This window comes from Thalassophryne amazonica, chromosome 16, assembly GCF_902500255.1.
Source record: "Thalassophryne amazonica chromosome 16, fThaAma1.1, whole genome shotgun sequence".
NCBI lineage: Eukaryota > Metazoa > Chordata > Actinopteri > Batrachoidiformes > Batrachoididae > Thalassophryne > Thalassophryne amazonica.
The window spans coordinates 89,347,756-89,367,807 of record NC_047118.1 but is presented as its reverse complement, the minus strand read 5'-3'; the positions used below and the strand labels follow the sequence as shown (position 1 = coordinate 89,367,807).

The 20,052-nt window shown below is 43.0% G+C and overlaps 1 protein-coding gene across 1 annotated transcript in view; it reads left to right on the top strand.

Annotated features, from left to right (window-relative positions):
* Positions 1-15,936, top strand: part of ppl (periplakin) — a 118,327-nt gene extending 102,391 nt beyond the window's left edge. Inside the window, exons 21-22 of the mRNA XM_034189905.1 lie at positions 12,683-12,775; positions 12,868-15,936. Coding sequence (XP_034045796.1) covers positions 12,683-12,775; positions 12,868-15,537 — 2,763 coding nt within the window. The 3' untranslated portion in view covers positions 15,538-15,936. The remainder of the gene's footprint in view (positions 1-12,682; positions 12,776-12,867) is intronic.
* The last annotated feature ends 4,116 nt before the right edge of the window (positions 15,937-20,052 follow it).

Genomic DNA, 20,052 nt, shown 5'->3' with positions numbered 1-20,052 from the left:
TTAATGTCATCATTCAGCAGAGTTAAAGAATCTCAAAATAGTTAATGTCATCATTCACTAGATTGAAAGGATCTCAAACCACTAATGTCATCATTCAGGAGACTTCAATCAATCAATCAATCAACTTTTTTCTTATATAGCACCAAATCACAACAAACAGTTGCCCCAAGGTGCTTTATATTGTAAGGCAAGGCCATACAATAATTATGTAAAACCCCAACGGTCAAAACGACCCCCTGTGAGCAAGCACTTGGCTACAGTGGGAAGGAAAAACTCCCTTTTAACAGGAAGAAACCTACAGCAGAACCAGGCTCAGGGAGGGGCAGTCTTCTGCTGAGACTGGTTGGGGCTGAGGGAAAGAACCAGGAAAAAGACATGCTGTGGAGGGGAGCAGAGATCAATCACTAATGATTAAATGCAGAGTGGTGCATACAGAGCAAAAAGAGAAAGAAACAGTGCATCGTGGGAACCCCCCAGCAGTCTACGTCTATAGCAGCATAACTAAGGGATGGTTCAGGGTCACCTGATCCAGCCCTAACTATAAGCTTTAGCAAAAAGGAAAGTTTTAAGCCTAATCTTAAAAGTAGAGAGGGTGTCTGTCTCCCTGATCTGAATTGGGAGCTGGTTCCACAGGAGAGGAGCCTGAAAGCTGAAGGCTCTGCCTCCCATTCTACTCTTACAAACCCTAGGAACTACAAGTAAGCCTGCAGTCTGAGAGCGAAGCACTCTAATGGGGTAATATGGTACTACGAGGTCCCTAAGATAAGATGGGACCTGATTATTCAAAACCTTATAAGTAAGAAGAAGAATTTTAAATTCTATTCTAGAATTAACAGGAAGCCAATGAAGAGAGGCCAATATGGGTGAGATATGCTCTCTCCTGCTAGTCCCCGTCAGTACTCTAGCTGCAGCATTTTGAATTAACTGAAGGCTTTTTAGGGAACTTTTAGGACAACCTGATAATAATGAATTACAATAAAGCATTTTATTGACTTAAAGCATTTCAAAGAGTTAATATCATCATTCAATGGAGTTAAAGCATCTCAAACAGTTAATGTCATCATTCAGTCTGAATGATGAACTCAGTTCATCCCTGAGCCTTGTGGTTTTGACTCTTGCTCTCTACTGGTGGTTGGCTCTCACTGCGGTATTGTATCACTTCCTGTTCCGGAGCACAGCAGTATTTTTCTGTATCTGTTAGCTGTTTAATCTGCGCAGTTAGATTGATCTAGTTATCTAGATAACGATTTGTTTCACAGTGTAATCTTCACGTGCCTTAACTAAAGCACTCCCTCTGCTGAATCACCTCTAAATTATTTACACATTATTCACTTTGTGTGTTTGTAGGAATCCGCTAGCTTAGCGCAGCTACTAGCTCTTAGCCGGTTTAGCATGGCGGCTTCTCCTGTCTCTCCTGCACTTTTCTGCTCTGGGTGTGAAATGTTTAGTTATTCCTCAGCCTCCTTTAGCAGTAATGGTACTTGTAATAAGTGTAGCTTATTCGTAGCTTTGGAGGCCAGGCTGGGCGAATTGGAGACTCGGCTCCGCACCGTGGAAAATTCTACAGCTAGCCAGGCCCCTGTAGTCGGTGCGGACCAAGGTAGCTTAGCCGCCGTTAGTTTCCCTCTGGCAGATCCCGAGCAGCCGGGAAAGCAGGCCGACTGGGTGACTGTGAGGAGGAAGCGTAGCCCTAAACAGAAGCCCCGTGTACACCGCCAACCCTTTCACATTTCTAACCGTTTTTCCCCACTCGACGACACACCCGCTGAGGATCAAACGCTGGTTATTGGTGACTCTGTTTTGAGAAATGTGAAGTTAGCGACCCCAGCAACCATAGTCAATTGTCTTCCGGGGGCCAGAGCAGGCGACATTGAAGGAAATTTGAAACTGCTGGTTAAGGCTAAGCGTAAATTTGGTAAGATTGTAATTCACGTCGGCAGTAATGACACCCGGTTACACCAATCGGAGGTCACTAAAATTAACATTGAATCGGTGTGTAACTTTGCAAAAACAATGTCGGACTCTGTAGTTTTCTCTGGGCCCCTACCCAATCGGACCGGGAGTGACATGTTTAGCCGCATGTTCTCCTTGAATTGCTGGCTGTCTGAGTGGTGTCCAATAATTGAGGTGGGCTTCATAGATAATTGGCAAAGCTTCTGGGGAAAACCTGGTCTTGTTAGGAGAGACGGCATCCATCCCACTTTGGAGCAGCTCTCATTTCTAGAAATCTGGCCAATTTTCTTAAATCCTCCAAACCGTGACTATCCAGGGTTGGGACCTGGAAGCAGAGTTGTAGTCTTACACACCTCTCTGCAGCTTCTCTCCCCCTGCCATCCCCTCATTACCCCATCCCCATAGAGACGGTGCCTGCTCCCAGACCACCAATAACCAGCAAAAATCTATTTAAGCATAAAAATTCAAAAAGAAAAAATAATATAGCACCTTCAACTGCACCACAGACTAAAACAGTTAAATGTGGTCTATTAAACATTAGATCTCTCTCTTCTAAGTCCCTGTTAGTAAATGATATAATAATTGATCAACATATTGATTTATTCTGCCTTACAGAAACCTGGTTACAGCAGGATGAATATGTTAGTTTAAATGAGTCAACACCCCCGAGTCACACTAACTGCCAGAATGCTCGTAGCACGGGCCGAGGCGGAGGATTAGCAGCAATCTTCCATTCCAGCTTATTAATTAATCAAAAACCCAGACAGAGCTTTAATTCATTTGAAAGCTTGACTCTTAGTCATGTCCATCCAAATTGGAAGTCCCAAAAACCAGTTTTATTTGTTATCATTATTTTCAGACCTTTTGTCTGACTTAGTGCTTAGCTCAGATAAGATAATTATAGTGGGCGATTTTAACATCCACACAGATGCTGAGAATGACAGCCTCAACACTGCATTTAATCTATTATTAGACTCAATTGGCTTTGCTCAAAATGTAAATGAGTCCACCCACCACTTTAATCATATCTTAGATCTTGTTCTGACTTATGGTATGGAAATTGAAGACTTAACAGTATTCCCTGAAAACTCCCTTCTGTCTGATCATTTCTTAATAACATTTACATTTACTCTGATGGACTACCCAGCAGTGGGGAATAAGTTTCATTACACTAGAAGTCTTTCAGAAAGCACTGTAACTAGGTTTAAGGATATGATTCCTTCTTTATGTTCTCTAATGCCATATACCAACACAGTGCAGAGTAGCTACCTAAACTCTGTAAGTGAGATAGAGTATCTCGTCAATAGTTTTACATCCTCATTGAAGACAGCTTTGGATGCTGTAGCTCCTCTGAAAAAGAGAGCTTTAAATCAGAAGTGCCTGACTCCGTGGTATAACTCACAAACTCGCAGCTTAAAGCAGATAACCCGTAAGTTGGAGAGGAAATGGCGTCTCACTAATTCAGAAGATCTTCACTTAGCCTGGAAAAAGAGTCTGTTGCTCTATAAAAAAAGCCCTCCGTAAAGCTAGGACATCTTACTACTCATCACTAATTGAAGAAAATAAGAACAACCCCAGGTTTCTTTTCAGCACTGTAGCCAGGCTGACAAAGAGTCAGAGCTCTATTGAGCCGAGTATTCCTTTAACTTTAACTAGTAATGACTTCATGACTTTCTTTGCTAATAAAATTTTGACTATTAGAGAAAAAATTACTCATAACCATCCCAAAGACGTATCGTTATCTTTGGCTGCTTTCAGTGATGCCGGTATTTGGTTCGACTCTTTCTCTCTGATTGTTCTGTCTGAGTTATTTTCATTAGTTACTTCATCCAAACCATCAACATGTCTATTAGACCCCATTCCTACCAGGCTGCTCAAGGAAGCCCTACCATGATTTAATGCTTCGATCTTAAATATGATCAATCTATCTTTATTAGTTGGCTATGTACCACTGGCTTTTAAGGTGGCAGTAATTAAACCATTACTTAAAAAGCCATCACTTGACCCAGCTATCTTAGCTAATTATAGGCCAATCTCCAACCTTCCTTTTCTCTCAAAAATTCTTGAAAGGGTAGTTGTAAAACAGCTAACTGATCATCTGCAGAGGAATGGTCTATTTGAAGAGTTTCAGTCAGGTTTTAGAATTCATCATAGTACAGAAACAGCATTAGTGAAGGTTACAAATGATCTTCTTATGGCCTCGGACAGTGGACTCATCTCTGTGCTTGTTCTGTTAGACCTCAGTGCTGCTTTTGATACTGTTGACCATAAAATGTTATTACAGAGATTAGAGCATGCCATAGGTATTAAAGGCACTGCGCTGCGGTGGTTTGAATCATATTTATCTAATACATTACAATTTGTTCATGTAAATGGGGAATCTTCTTCACAGACTAAGGTTAATTATGGAGTTCCACAAGGTTCTGTGCTAGGACCAATTTTATCCACTTTATACATGCTTCCCTTAGGCATGTCCAAAAAGCAAATGTTCCTTGTAGTGATAGATGCGTACGCCACATGGCCTGAAATTATCCACATACAAACTACTACCACGTGCAAAACAATCGGCGGTATGAGGACCTTGTTTTCTTTCTTGTGATTATTATTAGACGGTATTGCTTAAATTTTCATTGTTAAGCAGATGATACTCAGCTTTATCTATCCATGAAGCCAGAGGACACACACCAATTAGCTAAACTGCAGGATTGTCTTACAGACATAAAGACATGGATGACCTCTAATTTCCTGCTTTTAAACTCAGATAAAACTGAAGTTATTGTACTTGGCCCCACAAATCTTAGAAACATGGTGTCTAACCAGATCCTTACTCTGGATGGCATTACCCTGACCTCTAGTAATACTGTGAGAAATCTTGGAGTCATTTTTGATCAGGATATGTCATTCAAAGTGTATATTAAACAAATATGTTGGACTGCTTTTTTGCATTTACGCAATATCTCTAAAGTTAGAAAGGTCTTGTCTCAGAGTGATGCTGAAAAACTAATTCATGCATTTATTTCCTCTAGGCTGGACTATTGTAATTCATTATTATCAGGTTGTCCTAAAGGTCCCTGAAAAGCCTTCAGTTAATTCAAAATGCTGCAGCTAGAGTACTGACGGGGACTAGAAGGAGAGAGCATATCTCACCCATATTGGCCTCTCTTCATTGGCTTCCTGTTAATTCTAGAATAGAATTTAAAATTCTTCTTCTTACTTATAAGGTTTTGAATAATCAGGTCCCATCTTGTCTTAGGGACCTCTTAGTACCATATCACCCCAATAGAGCGCTTCGTTCTCAGACTGCAGGCTTACTTGTAGTTCCTAGGGTTTGTAAGAGTAGAATGGGAGGCAGAGCCTTCAGCTTTCAGGCTCCTCTCCTGTGGAACCAGCTCCCAATTCAGATCAGGGAGACAGACACCCTCTCTACTTTTAAGATTAGGCTTAAAACTTTCCTTTTTGCTAAAGCTTATAGTTAGGGCTGGATCAGGTGACCCTGAACCATCCCTTAGTTATGCTGCTATAGACTTAGACTGCTGGGGGGTTCCCATGATGCACTGAGTGTTTCTTTCTCTTTTTGCTCTGTATGCATTTAATCATTAGTGATTGATCTCTGCTCCCCTCCACAGCATGTCTTTTTCCTGGTTCTCTCCCTCAGCCCCAACCAGTCCCAGCAGAAGACTGCCCCTCCCTGAGCCTGGTTCTGCTGGAGGTTTCTTCCTGTTAAAAGGGAGTTTTTCCTTCCCACTGTAGCCAAGTGCTTGCTCACAGGGGGTCGTTTTGACCGTTGGGGTTTTTACGTAATTATTGTATGGCCTTGCCTTACAATATAAGGCGCCTTGGGGCAACTGTTTGTTGTGATTTGGCGCTATATAAAAAAATTGATTGAAAATTGATTGATTCAGTAGAGTTAAAACATCTCAAAACAGTTAATGTCATCATTCAGTAGAGTTAAAACTTCTCAAAACAGTTAATGTCATCATTCAGGAGAGTTAAAACATCTCAAAACAGCAAATGTCATCATTCAGGAGAGTTAAAGTTCTCAAACAGCAAATGTCATCATTCAGGAGAGTTAAAGTTCTCAAACAGCAAATGTCATTCAGCGGAGTTAAAGCATCGCAAACAGTTAATGTCATCATTCAGTCAAGTTAAAACATCGCAAAACAGTTAATGTCATCATTCAGTCGAGTTAAAACATCGCAAAACAGTTAATGTCATCATTCAGTCGAGTTAAAACATCGCAAAACAGTTAATGTCATCATTCAGTCGAGTTAAAACATCGCAAAACAGTTAATGTCATCATTCAGTCGAGTTAAAACATCGCAAAACAGTTAATGTCATCATTCAGTCGAGTTAAAACATCGCAAACAGTTAATGTCATCATTCAGTCGAGTTAAAACATCGCAAAACAGTTAATGTCATCATTCAGGAGAGTTAAAACATCTCAAACAGCTTATGTCATCATTCAGGAGAGTTAAAACATCTCAAACAGCTTATGTCATCATTCAGGAGAGTTAAAACATCGCAAAACAGTTAATGTCATCATTCAGTCGAGTTAAAACATCGCAAACAGTTAATGTCATCATTCAGTCGAGTTAAAACATCGCAAAACAGTTAATGTCATCATTCACTCGAGTTAAAACATCGCAAACAGCTTATGTCATCATTCAGGAGAGTTAAAACATCTCAAACAGCTTATGTCATCATTCAGTAGAGTTAAAACATCGCAAACAGCTTATGTCATCATTCACTCAAGTTAAAACATCGCAAACAGCTTATGTCATCATTCAGGAGAGTTAAAACATCTCAAACAGCAAATGTCATCATTCACTTGAGTTAAAGGATCTCAAAATGCTAATGTCATCATTCAATCGAGTGAAAGGATCTCAAAAGAGTTAATGTCATCATTCAGCAGAGTTAAATGCTGTCAAAGGCTTCATGTTGACATTCCGTAGTGTTAGGTGCTGTCAAAGGGTCATGTTTTCACCCCTCATTGTTCATATGTCCTTTTTTTCTGAAATCTGTCCAACGTAAAACACCAGAAGCAGCTTTGGTCAGTGTTTTTCTCATCTTGCGATTATTTGTACACGTGATGTTCCACAAGGTGCTCAGCTTTTGGAAAACGCACACAGTCACAGACAGAGTGCATTTGGGAATAAAAACGACTCAAAACTTTAAAACCAAACATCGTCCGATCTTAATGTTGTGTGTTTAAATTTTCTGAATTATCTTTGCCCAGAAGTGAAAGCATGAATAGACCTCATCCATATCTGGAGTCCTCATGCTCGTTCTCACAAAAAACAGTCCCTCCCTCCCTCCACACACACACACACACAAAAACACTTTGATTTGAGCTTATTTTTATCCCTTGATTTTCCAGTGATTTTGTCTTGCTTACTTTTTTCATCAGTTCATTCGTGTTTGTGCACAGAATGTAGCAGCAGCACGTAGCCCAGAGCAGAGTGAGTGTGAATGCCCACAGGCCGTCTGCTGATGTCACACAGATACACCAAACACAAATTCTGAGGAGAATTTTGGTTATATTATAGTTCATTTATACAGACAGGATTATTCTAGTATTATGATTTACAAACAGGGATACGATACACTTTATTGTCCCCAAAGGGAAATTTGTCTTGGACTTCAAGTGCTCTGCAAACCTTTCTGTCTCAAAAATCAATAAATACAACAGACAGTACAGCACTTACATCCCTATGGAAAATCAAACCATGTTCTGTGGACAGTGGTGGGCACAGTTAACCAAAAAGTTAGCTTCAATAACCATTAATCCAATAACTGAAAAGTTAACTTTTATGATGCTAAACTGGTAAACCGCTAAAAAAAAAAAATTAATCTTTATTACAGATAACCATAACTTTTATTCAGATGCAGCCACATCAGATTACACTGTCGGCTTCTGATAAACCAGTTTCACTTTAAGCGCCGCAGGGGCTGTTGGGTAAATTCAAAGATCACAAACACAAAGAACACACGAAAAATGAATAAATAAAAAATAAAACCCCAAACACTGTCATCATCTTTCAAAAGCAGTAAAACACAGTAGTAGAAGTCACAGTTTAACTCGGTATTATTACACTGTCATTTACAAGCTAAAAGCTGCTGTTTTTTTCACATGCTTTGAACCCTGCAGCTTAAACAACCAAAATATGTCAATGCATTAATTGGCAGCGTAAAATACACGAAGTAAATATAAATTCTTACCTGTTAGTTTCAGTGGGATTCATGAAGAAAATAATCCACATAAAGTCTCCTGATTATCCAAAACGGTGACTAAATGGTGAAGAAAAGTCCCTCTGTAACACAGCTGCACCGTGAGCTCTCCCCCGAGTCTTGGTGATTAAATTATCCCGTCAGGCACAAAGAAATAAAATAATGTTAAAATGAGTCCGTTTTGTTTGTGTCGAGTGAACGGTAACAGTGTAACATCCAAAATGAACCTGAACTACACTACCCACAATGCTCCCTGTGTCAATCAGCCAATCACATCTTGCGCTTAATGATGACATCATCAGCAACACAGCTGGTCTGCCACAAACACATGACAGGGACTAAAATGTTTGATTTTAGGGTTTACAAATGTTTTTCACCGTTAAACTTTGCTCACTTTGCCAGCAAAAAAAAAAAAATGTTAGCAGACTGAAAGTTATCGGAACTAAATTTATCGGAAGATAATTGGTCCGCTGATGGTTTTTAAACTTATCTGAAAAGCTGATCCGCTAACAAAAACATTAGCTTTGATAATTATTGGTTATTGGATTAGCTGAACAGTGCCCACCACTGTCTCTGGATGAGAATGACGTATGGAAAAATGAATAAATGAATGAATCTAAAAATACTGAAATCACCTTATCTGAAAAGTCTCTGGCTGTAAAAACCAGTGAGCGTCACACGGGCACTAGTTCTTGTTCTTCATTGCTTCAAGTGCACTTTTCTTTAAAAACTCTTGAGTTTGGCATTTTTCCAGCCTTTCATGTCTTCAAGCACTCCATCACTGATACAGGGTCATTCAAAATATACAAAGTTACCAATATTCACATGCTTTTGATGTTTTTTGCTCACTGTTTGTTAGGACTCGAGGATGCATGGCACAGAATGTGGGAGGGCACAAAATGCAGACTCGAGGACAAGGTGTTATAAGTAGAAAATAATCTTTACCATTTTCACAAGCAGGGGTACGGTACATGGGAAGGCAGGCAGCAAAGCAGTGGTACAAATAAGCGCTCGGCAAAAACGTGGTCGAGAGACAGCCTGGGTTCAAAAACACTGTGAGGTACAGTATCATAGGCTGAGGCAAAAACAAGCTCCAGTAAACAAAGCAAGGTCGTAACACAATGAGACAAAAACAAGACAGAAGCAAAAGGCTGGAATGTGGATACAAGGATCACGGCAAACTGGCAGGGGAGTGGAGAAAGTGAAGGGCTTAAATACACAGGTGGGGAAATTAGGTTAACAAGGTGCACGTATGGAAGAAAGTTCTAGAAGGGAGGTGTGGTTGGGTGAATCCAAGAGGAGGGAAGAGATGTAAGAGAGTGAGGGAACACATGGGGAAAACAGAGACAAAGATGAAATAAGCATGTGCAAGAGTGCAAGTGAACATACGGAGGAAACAGAGACAAAGCAGAGACAGACAAGTCCAAGAGTGCACGTGAAAGAAATACAAACTGTGACCAAAGGCAATTACTATAAATATAACACACAAAACACTACACATGGCTAAAAGTCTCAAAGATAATAAACATAGCAAAGAAATGATAGATCAACAGCTGAAAGTTCGACCACATTACACCCATTTTGGCGTCTCTTCACTGGCTTCCTGCCCCAATGAGATGAGATTTTAAGGTTCTGCTACTAACCTATAAAATTATTCATGGACTGGCACCCTCCTACCTAGCTGACCTAATTAAACCTTACGTACCGGCCCAGGCTTTACGTTCTCAGGTTGCAGGACTACTTTGTGTCCCTAAGGTGAATAAGAAGTCTGCGGGTCACAGAGCTTTCTCTTATCATGCCCCTGTTCTGTGGAATGATCTCCCTGTGTCAATAAAACAGTCAGATTCTGTGCAGATTTTCAAGTCCAGACTTAAGACGCACTTATTTTCCCTTTCATATGGCTAGCATACTGGTACAGTTTTGTTTTATGCTTTTTACTCTTTTAATTCATTTATTAGTAATTGGAGCGGGCCGCGGCCTCAACTTTACCTAAATTCTGGGTCTTTTAGTGAAGTTTAGGGCTAGTGGCCGGCAGGGCTGGACTGGGGAAATTTTTCAGGCCGGGCATTTTTAACCAAGACCAGGCCACCACCAGGTATCGAAGGGGAAAAAATTTAAGCCTGCTGTGACAGTGTTTTTTTTTTTTTTTGGTCCCTTAACCGATCAATGTGCACCAGGAGACACATACATTTTAACACTATAAGAACCATTATGAAAAGTTCTCCAGAAATACAGTTATCATAGGCTTATCAAAAGTACGATCTATTGACAGTAGGTCACATTACTTTTTAGACATAATAAGCCGTCATTTCATTCAGCCTTGTTACTTAAATTTAGAAATAGAAATTATATAAAAACATTTGTTATAGAAATACTGTAGGCTATACTATAAATAATATATCATTACTTGTGTGATACAATTCATCATATAAAGCAAGAAATGACTGGATGACTGGACCAATGACTGGATACAAAGGTTGAACTTTTGAAACTGCAGTACACAAAAAGGCCACAAGATGGAGACAGCTGTCTATCTCACGACAAGCTACAAGTAACATTTTGAGTTGCTAATCAACTTAGAGAATGACTCTCAATTTAAAGTAAAATGTTAGGTATGTGAAATTATGCCAGGACTTGGGAAAATACATTTTAGACAGGGACGCCGTTATACCACGCCACCACACCGCAGACTGTGCAAAACAGCATACTTCGTATGACCGACGCATGACCGTCACACAAATAGAATAAAGAATAAAGAAACAACCTGGCGGCGACAGCATGGTAGCTAGCCATGCACACCATTTGCACAGGTTACATTGCTAGGCTAGGTTACGTGTCTGGCAGAGTTAGCACGAACGGAAATAATATCCAACCTTAATTCATATCTGAGTGACCCAGTTAGACAGCACTTTACTTCGGACCAGAAGATCAGAATGTCTCTCTCACACACAGATGTCTGATTAATGAACAAGTTAGGTTGCTGTTCATCAATTAATAGCTGAAGTTAACCTTCACTTACCGTCATGGCCGTAGTGGTCCCCGCCTCACTTTATAGTCACCCTTTCTTGACTTCAATGAAAATATATACTTGTTTTATAAAAAGTAAAATAAAGACCTCTTTCTTGACCTCATATTTAACTGACAGCACTGTAACAGTAAAACTTGTAATTTCTAACCTACATTGTTAATAAATGTAACTATTAAATTCTTTCTAACATTTTTCTAACATTTAAATTTTCTCTAAACATTTTACTTGTCGAAATTATTATTATTTTAAGTAGTATTAGTAGTTGTAGTAAAAAAGGCTTCAAAACTGGACTTTTAATCTAGGGGTGTTGTGAGGGGGGGACATCCTTGCCCCACGCCCCTATTCCATCTGGATTCGCCCCTGCTTTGGCGTTTGAGCACAAAGAATGGATAACATTTATTTATGCAGAAAACATGACCAGATTTACAGGTCAGAAAGTTTTATTGCATTTTAACATCATGCGCTCCCCAGAAAGAGAGTTTAGGTGCATTTGAGTGGAAAATAGTGTTAGTTGTTGATGCGTCGCGGAGGATCAGCTGTTTTTAATGAGCAGATACAGGGCGGCTAAGCTCAGAATTCTAAATAAAGGAGGAAAAAAGCATAAAAATGTCTTTCTTCCTCAGAGGGAGTTTTTCCTTACCACTGTTGCTCTGGGGGTTGGTAAGGTTAGACCTTACCTGTGTGAAGCGCTTTGAGGCAACTCTGTTGTGATTTAGCGCTATATAAATGAACTCAATCAATGAATCAACTAAAGACTAAACATTATAAGAATCAGTAGAAAAACCAGAACGTATAACACAATGGAAATAACAATCAATCAATCAATCAATTTTTTTTTTATATAGCGCCAAATCACAACAAACAGTTGCCCCAATAACAATAACAATAACTGGACAGAAACAATGACTGAATATTACCACGACTAAAATATAAAAAAAACAGAAAATACAAAAATAAACAGAAAACAAAAGCAGAGATGACACAATACAGAACAGAAAATAAATGATAAACTCAGAACAAAACTAATAACTAGAACATCGTACTGTGGAAAGGGGAAATAAGCGAAGCGACCTCACCTAGGGGCCAAAACCTGACACTGTTGGGCAGTTGTGACTCAGTCGCCAATACAGATTTGTTGCAGCAGTAAGCTAGCTCAGCTTCATTTCCCCCCGTAAGCAGGTCTGCTCCTGAGATACAGATAAAGTCCATTTTACTTTCTTTTATGTTTAATGAAGTCTCAGTTAAGTTTCATGTCCCCTGTGGGCACATTTTCATCTTCTGTGTCCAGTAGAACCGCTAAGTATTCCCACTTCTTCCCGTCGCTAAACAACCAATCAGCGAGCAGATGAACATCACTGTCACTTTTGATGAAATGCATAAAAATGTAATTGCAACATGTGAAGAAATTAATCACAGCATACAAAGATGTGTTTGTTTCTGTCTAGTCATGACGAGGCATTTTATCGTTTCCAGGAAGCTGCTATTGAGGGGAGGTACACGGAGGTGCAGGCTCTCAACAACCAAAAGCTCAACAATCTTGAGCTGACCAGCAACCTTCTCAGCCAGGTGCCACAGATCCACACAAGTTGACAACAACATTACTCATCATAATGGTAAAAATAATATGAATGACACCAATCATGAATTTTCTTCCATAGGCGCCTGATGTTCCCCTGGTACAGTCCACAAATGTCCAGTCAGTTCATTCAGCTTTCCAAGAAGATGAACCTTGGAGAATCAGAAAGCAATTGGAAGATGAGATACATAGGAGGGAACTGTTAGAGAAAGAAATTGAGAGCATTCAGACAGAAATCTATATACTTGAAGGAGAGAAGCCCCAAGACACACTTGTCAAGAAGGAATTGATCAAAAAGGTTCCTGACCCGCAGCTAGATGAAGAAATACACAAAGTACAGCAGAGACTCTCTGAGGAACGGCGCACAACCCAAACCTTAGAGAATGACCTCGAGGTACTGAAGGTCAAGTTATACAGTCTGGAGACCGAGGCCAAAGAAGGAGCACAGCAATACGTGGTGAAAGAAGTCCTGCGTATAGAAAAAGACCGTAATCAAGAAGAGGAGGTGCGTAAGCTTCGGGAGGAACTGGAGGAGCTAAGAAGACAAAAGTCAATTAAGGACAATGAGCTGGTTGAAATACAAAAACGGGTGACAATCCTGGCTGCGGAGAAGAGCAGAGAACAGGAGGTCATCAAAGAAGAGGAGGTGATTAAAGTTCAGAATGACCCTCAGTTAGAAACTGAGTATCGACTTCTCCTGGAGAAGAAGCAGAAAGAAATGGATACTCGGAAGGGTCTGGAGGATGAGCTGGCCTTCCTTCAGCAAAGGTTACTTAAGCTGGAGAAGGATAAAGAAATAGCAGAGGAGAAGGTTACCGTTAGGGAGGTCCTGAAGGTAGAGAAAGATGTTGCCTTGGAGAAAGAGGTGGACAATCTAAGGAGACAGTATGAGGATGAGAAAGCCAAACAAAGGTCATCACAGCGAGACAGATCTGACCTCCAGAGGAAAATTTCCACCCTCGAGGAGGAAAAGTCCAAGGTTGTTATTCAGGAAAAAGTGCGCGAGATAGTCCGCCCTGACCCCAAGGCTGAGAGTGATCTGGCCAACCTCCGACTTGAACTTGTAGAGCAGCAAAGGCGCTATGTAGATGCAGAGCACCAGCTTAAATTACTTAATGATGAGCTGACCATGCTGAGGAATAGAGGTCCTCGAGTGGAGACCAAAGAGATCATCAAGGAGGTCATCAAATACAAGACTGATCCACAGACAGAAAGAGAACTGGAGAGACTTCGCAATGAGATTGTCGATAAAACACACCAGATCGAGAAATCAGAAATGGAAACACGACAACTTCAAAGTGAAATTGAAAGATGGAAGGACACCAAACCTCAGGTGCAAACAAAGGAAGTGCTCAACGAAGTACTCCAGTACAGGGAAGATCCAAAGACGAAAGAGGAAATTGAGACCCTGAAAAAGAAACTGGCTGATGAGCAGAAGAAACGCCTCACCCTTGAGAGAGAACGGTCAGAGCAAGAAGAGAAGATAAGACTCAGGAAATTAGAGCTGGCTGAAGTCAAAGAGACTATCGTACAGCAAGAAGTGGTCAAAATGGAAGAGGATCCGGTCCTGAAATCTGAATGTAACACCTTCTTACAAAACATCAACAATGAGCAGAAGCAGAGGGACAGCTTGAAATCTGAGCTCTACCAGCTGCAGAGACAAAAGGCTGATCTTGATCTTCAACTAGAGGAGCTGGAGCGCGAGCGCAGGGCCAGACGTGACGCAGAACTGGAAATTCAAAGACTACGGGTTCGACTTAACGAGCTGGAGATCAGAGACCGAGAGAACCGTGAGAAGGTGACCTTGAGACAGAAAGTAGTCCTGCAACAGGATCCCCAACAGGAGAAGGAGCACTCCATCCTCAGGCTACAGCTGGATGAAGAGAAGCACAAGCGCTCACTGCTGGAAAAAGAGCTGAATGCGCTGATACAGCAGCAGCTCACCCTGGAAAAGATGGATGTGAGAGAGAGAGTCGTACGTACAGAAAAGGTCCAGGTAGAGAAAGACCCAGAGGCTGAAATTGAGATTGAAAACCTAAAGCAGACTCTGGAAGACGAGAAAAGGCGGAAGCGTGAACTTGACCAGGAACTAGCCACCCTTACCAGCAGATTGTCTGACATGGAGTTCTCCAACACAAAGACCTCCAAAGAAATGGAATACGTGCGTGATGAAAGCAACCGACTGCAGCAGGAAAACCAGAGGCTACAAAATGAGATTCGCAAGCTGCGCTCAGAGATTGAGATCACCAGCCAAGAGACTCGCCTCATCACCGAGTCTGCACCCAAGGAGCATGGATCGAACCTGGAACGGAGACTGGAACTACTGCAGAAGGAGCTGACAGAACTCAGAGCTGTTACAAGACAGAAGGATGATGAGATCGAGAAGCTTCAAAAGAGTGTGGTAGCAGTGAGAGCAAAGAAAGAGCAGAGGGAGAGCCATCTCCGGAAGTCCATCGTGGTGATTGACCCGGAGACCGGAAAAGAGATGCGACCGGAGGAGGCCTACAAGCTGGGGCTGATTGACTGGGGCATGTTTGTGAATCTGCAAAGCCAGGAGTGTGACTGGGAGGAAATCACAGTCAAGGGCCCCCGGGGAGAGTCATCAGTTCTTCACGACAGGAAGTCGGGGAAGAAGTTCTCCATTGACGATGCCTTGCGTCTTGGGCACATCTCAAATCACCAGCTTCAGCAGTACATAAACAAAGAGATTTCCATCCAAGAGTTTGGGGCTTTGGTGGCGGGCAAAAAGTGAGTGACGGGAATCATTCTGAGAAAACGCGTCAGTGGTTTGACTCTCACTTTATATCTGCTTGTATTCTGGCTGCCATGTGGTGGTGAGCTGACATTATACCGGATTTGCTCCTTGGTTTTTAAATGCACTATGTATTTATTTGCTTCTGCATATTATGTAATTTGGGTTGCCAGGTTTGCGGTACATTAATTATACATGGAACAGCGTGAGTCACTTCATGACTTTTGATTTGAAAGGTGTGACAGGTGGTAGGGCAGAGATTATTGATCACCTAATTTGAAATTGCTATCAAATAAGAGTAAAGGGAGTGTTTCATTTATTGGTGTTTTTCCCAGGCTTACTGATGTGTGTGCTCTTCAAAAAGCTAATCAATAAAATGAAACTACAAAAAAAAAAAAAGCAGCGTTCTTATTACTGTATGTTATTTGCTTTGGCGGGACACTGGAGATGAAAGTTTTTCTATGAGCTCCAGCAGTGTTTATGCATCCATACTCTGCACCTCTGGGCCATTTTTTTTTTCCAGGCCTCAGGTGCATTGGCCTTGAGACTTCAAAGCCTTGGACAAGAACATTCAATGCATATGGAATTTTGCTGGGGGTGTCCCCCCCAAGTACATTTTAAAATATTTTGGTTGCTTCAGGGTGTACTCACACTAGACACTCAGGACCACACTCAAGCATGCTACACCCCCAGAGTCCACTTTGTTTGAAGAGTATGAGTGCTTTGGGCCATGGCCCAGGCCGGCATGTTGCCTCATCTGTGGATTGACGTGCAGAGGTGGCCTAGGGTGCAGATTAGAGCACTCCGACTTCACATGACTGACACGACTGTTCAATTTAACAATTACTATTCATTAATTTTCAGCCACTTGTCTGGGTCCAGGTCATGGTGGCAGAAGACCAAGTAACTTATCCCTCACTTCCCTATCCAAGTCATCAAACTCTTCCTTGGGCATCCCAAGATGTTCCCATGCCAACTGGGAAATATAATCCCTCCAGCATTTCCTGGGTCTTCCCCAGGGCCTTCTCCCAGGTGGACATGCCTGGAAGACCTACCTAGGTAGACAACAAGAGCATCCTCACCAGATGGGCGAAACACATCAGCTGACTCCTTTCAATGCAAAGAAGCAGAGGCTCTCCCAGTCCATCCCAGATATTCAAGGTCGTCACCCTATCTTGGAGTGTAAGCCCAGATACCCAAGGGAGGAATCTCATTTCCATCACTTGTAACCTCAACCTTGATCTTTCAGTTCATGATAATCGGTGAGGCATCGGAATGGTACATCAAGAGTATCAGAGTTTGGCTCAGCTCTTTCTTCACCATGACGGTCTGATGGTCTACAGCATCTGCAGAACATCAGAATCAAAATCAGAATCAGAAGAAGTTTATTGCCATTGCCAATGAACAGGATTCACAGACTAGGAATTTGCTTCGATATAATGGTGCAACATTAAACAGAGAGCAATATAAAATGCTAAGATAAAATATACAATATGTGCCAAAATAAGACAAAATATAAGATAAAAAATGACATATGAAATATGAAAGGCTGTGTGCAACAGAAAAACAGAAAGAAAGAGTAACAGAAAAAAACAGTGCAGTGGGAGGAGTGCAATTAAAACCAAAGTACATTATCATTCTATCACGGGTCACTTTAGACAAAGTGACAGAGTTAAGGTTAAGGTGACTGAGTTATGAGGAGTTCATGAGTCTAACGGCAGAGGGGAAGAAACTGTTCTTATGGCAGGAGGTTCTGGTCCGGATGGACCGTAGCCTCCTGCCCGAGGGGAGTGGTTTGAATAGACTGTGTGCAGGGTGAGAAGGGTCAGCTGTGATCCGACCTGCTCGGCCCAGAGTCCTGGAGACGTGCAGGTCGTGGAGAGATGGAAAGCTACAGCCGATCACCTTCTCAGCAGAGGCCACAATGCGCTGCAGTCTGTGTCTGTCCCTGGCTGTGGCCCCGGCGTACCACACCGTGATGGAGGAGCAGAGGATGGACTTGATGATGGCCGTGTAGAACTGCACCATCAGCTGAACAGGCAGCTTGGCCTTCTTCAGCTGCCGCAGGAAGTACATCCTCTGCTGGGCCTTCTTGATGAGGGAGCTGATGGTTGACTCCCACTTGAGGTCCTGGGTGATGGTGGTGCCAAGGAAGCGGTGACAGTCCACAGTGGTGATGGGGCTGTTGGTGAGGGCGAGGGAGGGCGGGGGGGCTGTGGCTTTCCTGAAGTCCACGATCATCTCCACTGTTTTCTGGGCGTTGAGCTCCAAGTTGTTGCTGCTACACCAGGTCACCAGCCGGTCCACCTCCCTCCTGTAGGCAGACTCATCCCCATCCGAAATGAGTCCGATGAGGGTGGTGTCGTCCGCAAACTTGATGAGCTTTACGGAGTCGTGGCTGGAGGTGCAGCAGTTAGTGTACAGGGAGAAGAGCAGAGGGGAAAGGACACAGCCCTGTGGAGATCCTGTGCTGAGAGCCCGAGTGTTTGAGACATTCTTTCCCAGCCTCACATGCTGACTCCGGTCCTTCAGGAAGTCTGTGATCCACCTGCAGGTGGAGTCGGGCATGTGGAGCAGAGAAAGCTTGTCCTGGAGCAAAGCCGGAAGGATGGTGTTGAATGCAGTGCTGAAGTCCACAAACAAGATCCTAGCGTAGGTTCCTGGGGAGTCCAGGTGCTGCAGGATGGAGTGCAGGGCCAGGTTTATGGCATCGTCTACAGACCTGTTGGCTCTGTAGGCAAACTGCAGGGGGTCCAGGAGGGGGTCGGTGATGGACTTCAGGTGGGATAAAACCAGGCGTTCGAAGGTCTTCATGACTACAGACGTGAGAGCCACAGGCCTGTAGTCATTAAGTCCAGTGATGCGTGGTTTCTTGGGGACTGGAACTATAATGGAGGACTTGAAGCAGACTGGAACATGGCATGACTCCAGGGAGGTGTTGAAGATCCCCGTGAAGACTGGGGCCAGCTCAACAGCACAGTGTCTCAGGGTGGCAGGAGAGACACAGTCTGGGCCCGGGGCCTTACGTGGATTCAGCCTTTTGAAGTGTCTTCTCACGTCCTCCTCTTGGACGGAGAGGGCAACGGGGGGGAGGGCAGCGGTGAGAGGGGGGAGGTCCATGGTGTTTGAATATCCAGTTGTGTGGGGGGTGGGGAGGTGTGAGTCCTTGTCTTCAAAGCGTGAATAGAAGACGTTCAGGTCGTTGGCCAGCTTGAGGTCATCAGTAGAACGAGGTGCTTTAGGCTTGTAGTTGGTGATCTCTTTCAACCCCCTCCACACAGAGGCTGAGTCGTTGGCAGAGAACCTTTGCTGCAGACGTGAACTGTACATGGATTTAGCCTTTGCCACCTCCTTGCTAAATCTGTACTTTGCACCTCTATAGCTGTCTCTGTCTCCTTCTCTGAAAGCCACCTCTTTCTGCTGACGGAGCTGCCGTAGTTTAGGTGTGAACCAGGGCTTGTCATTGTTATATCTCACCCTGGTGCACTGTGGGATGATGCTGTCTTCACAGAAATGAATATATGACGTCACAGTGTCCGTGTAGTCATCTAGACTGTCTGTTGAAGCCTCAAACATATCCCAATCCGTAGTGCCCAAGCACGCACGTAGCTCCTCCACAGCTTCATTGCTCCACACTTTAGATGTCCTCACAACAGGTTTAGAGAGTTTAAGTCTCTGTCTGTATGTGGGGATCAAGTGGACCATCACGTGATCTGAGAGTCCCAAAGCTGCACGGGCCACCGCGCAGTACGCACCACTCACTGTCGTGTAACAATGATCTAACGTGCTCCCTTCTCTGGTTGGGCATTTAACAAACTGTTTGTATTTTGGTAATTCCTGACTGAGATTCCCTTTGTTAAAATCACAGAGAATTATAACAAGAGAGTCTGGAAAGTCTCTCTCCATGCTCATAATCTGATCCGCGAGCGCGCGCTCGGCCTTGTGCACATCCGCGCTCGGTGGAATATACACAGAGCAAAGTATGAAAGAGTTAAACTCATGTGGAGAGTAGAACGGTCTGCAGTTTATGAGGAGATAGTCCAGAGAGGGAGAGCAGTGTTGGGAGATCACAGTCACATCGGAGCACCAGGCGTTGTTGATATAAAAGCAGAATCCTCCCCCTCTAGTTTTTCCACCAGAGAGTGCTCGGTCTCTGTCTGCGCGGAGGAGTTGGAATCCCTCTAGTTGGAGCGCGCAGTCCGGTGTCTGTGCATTTAACCACGTCTCCGTGAAGCACAGTACACAAGATGAGGAGAAATCTCTATTCTTCTTCATCAGCAGTGCCAGCTCATCCATCTTGTTGTGGAGTGAGCGGACGTTGGAGAGAAATATCCCAGGTAGGGGCGTGCCCCTTCGTCTGAGGCGCACGAGAGCTCCAGCTCGTTTTCCTCTCTGCCGGCGTCTCACTCTTTTGGCCAAAAAGTGAACCAGTTCAGCTGCAGGCACTAAAAGAAACTGGCGAAATGTCCGTGGGTGTTGATGATCTGAAGTTTAGAAGCTCCTCGCGGGTGTAGG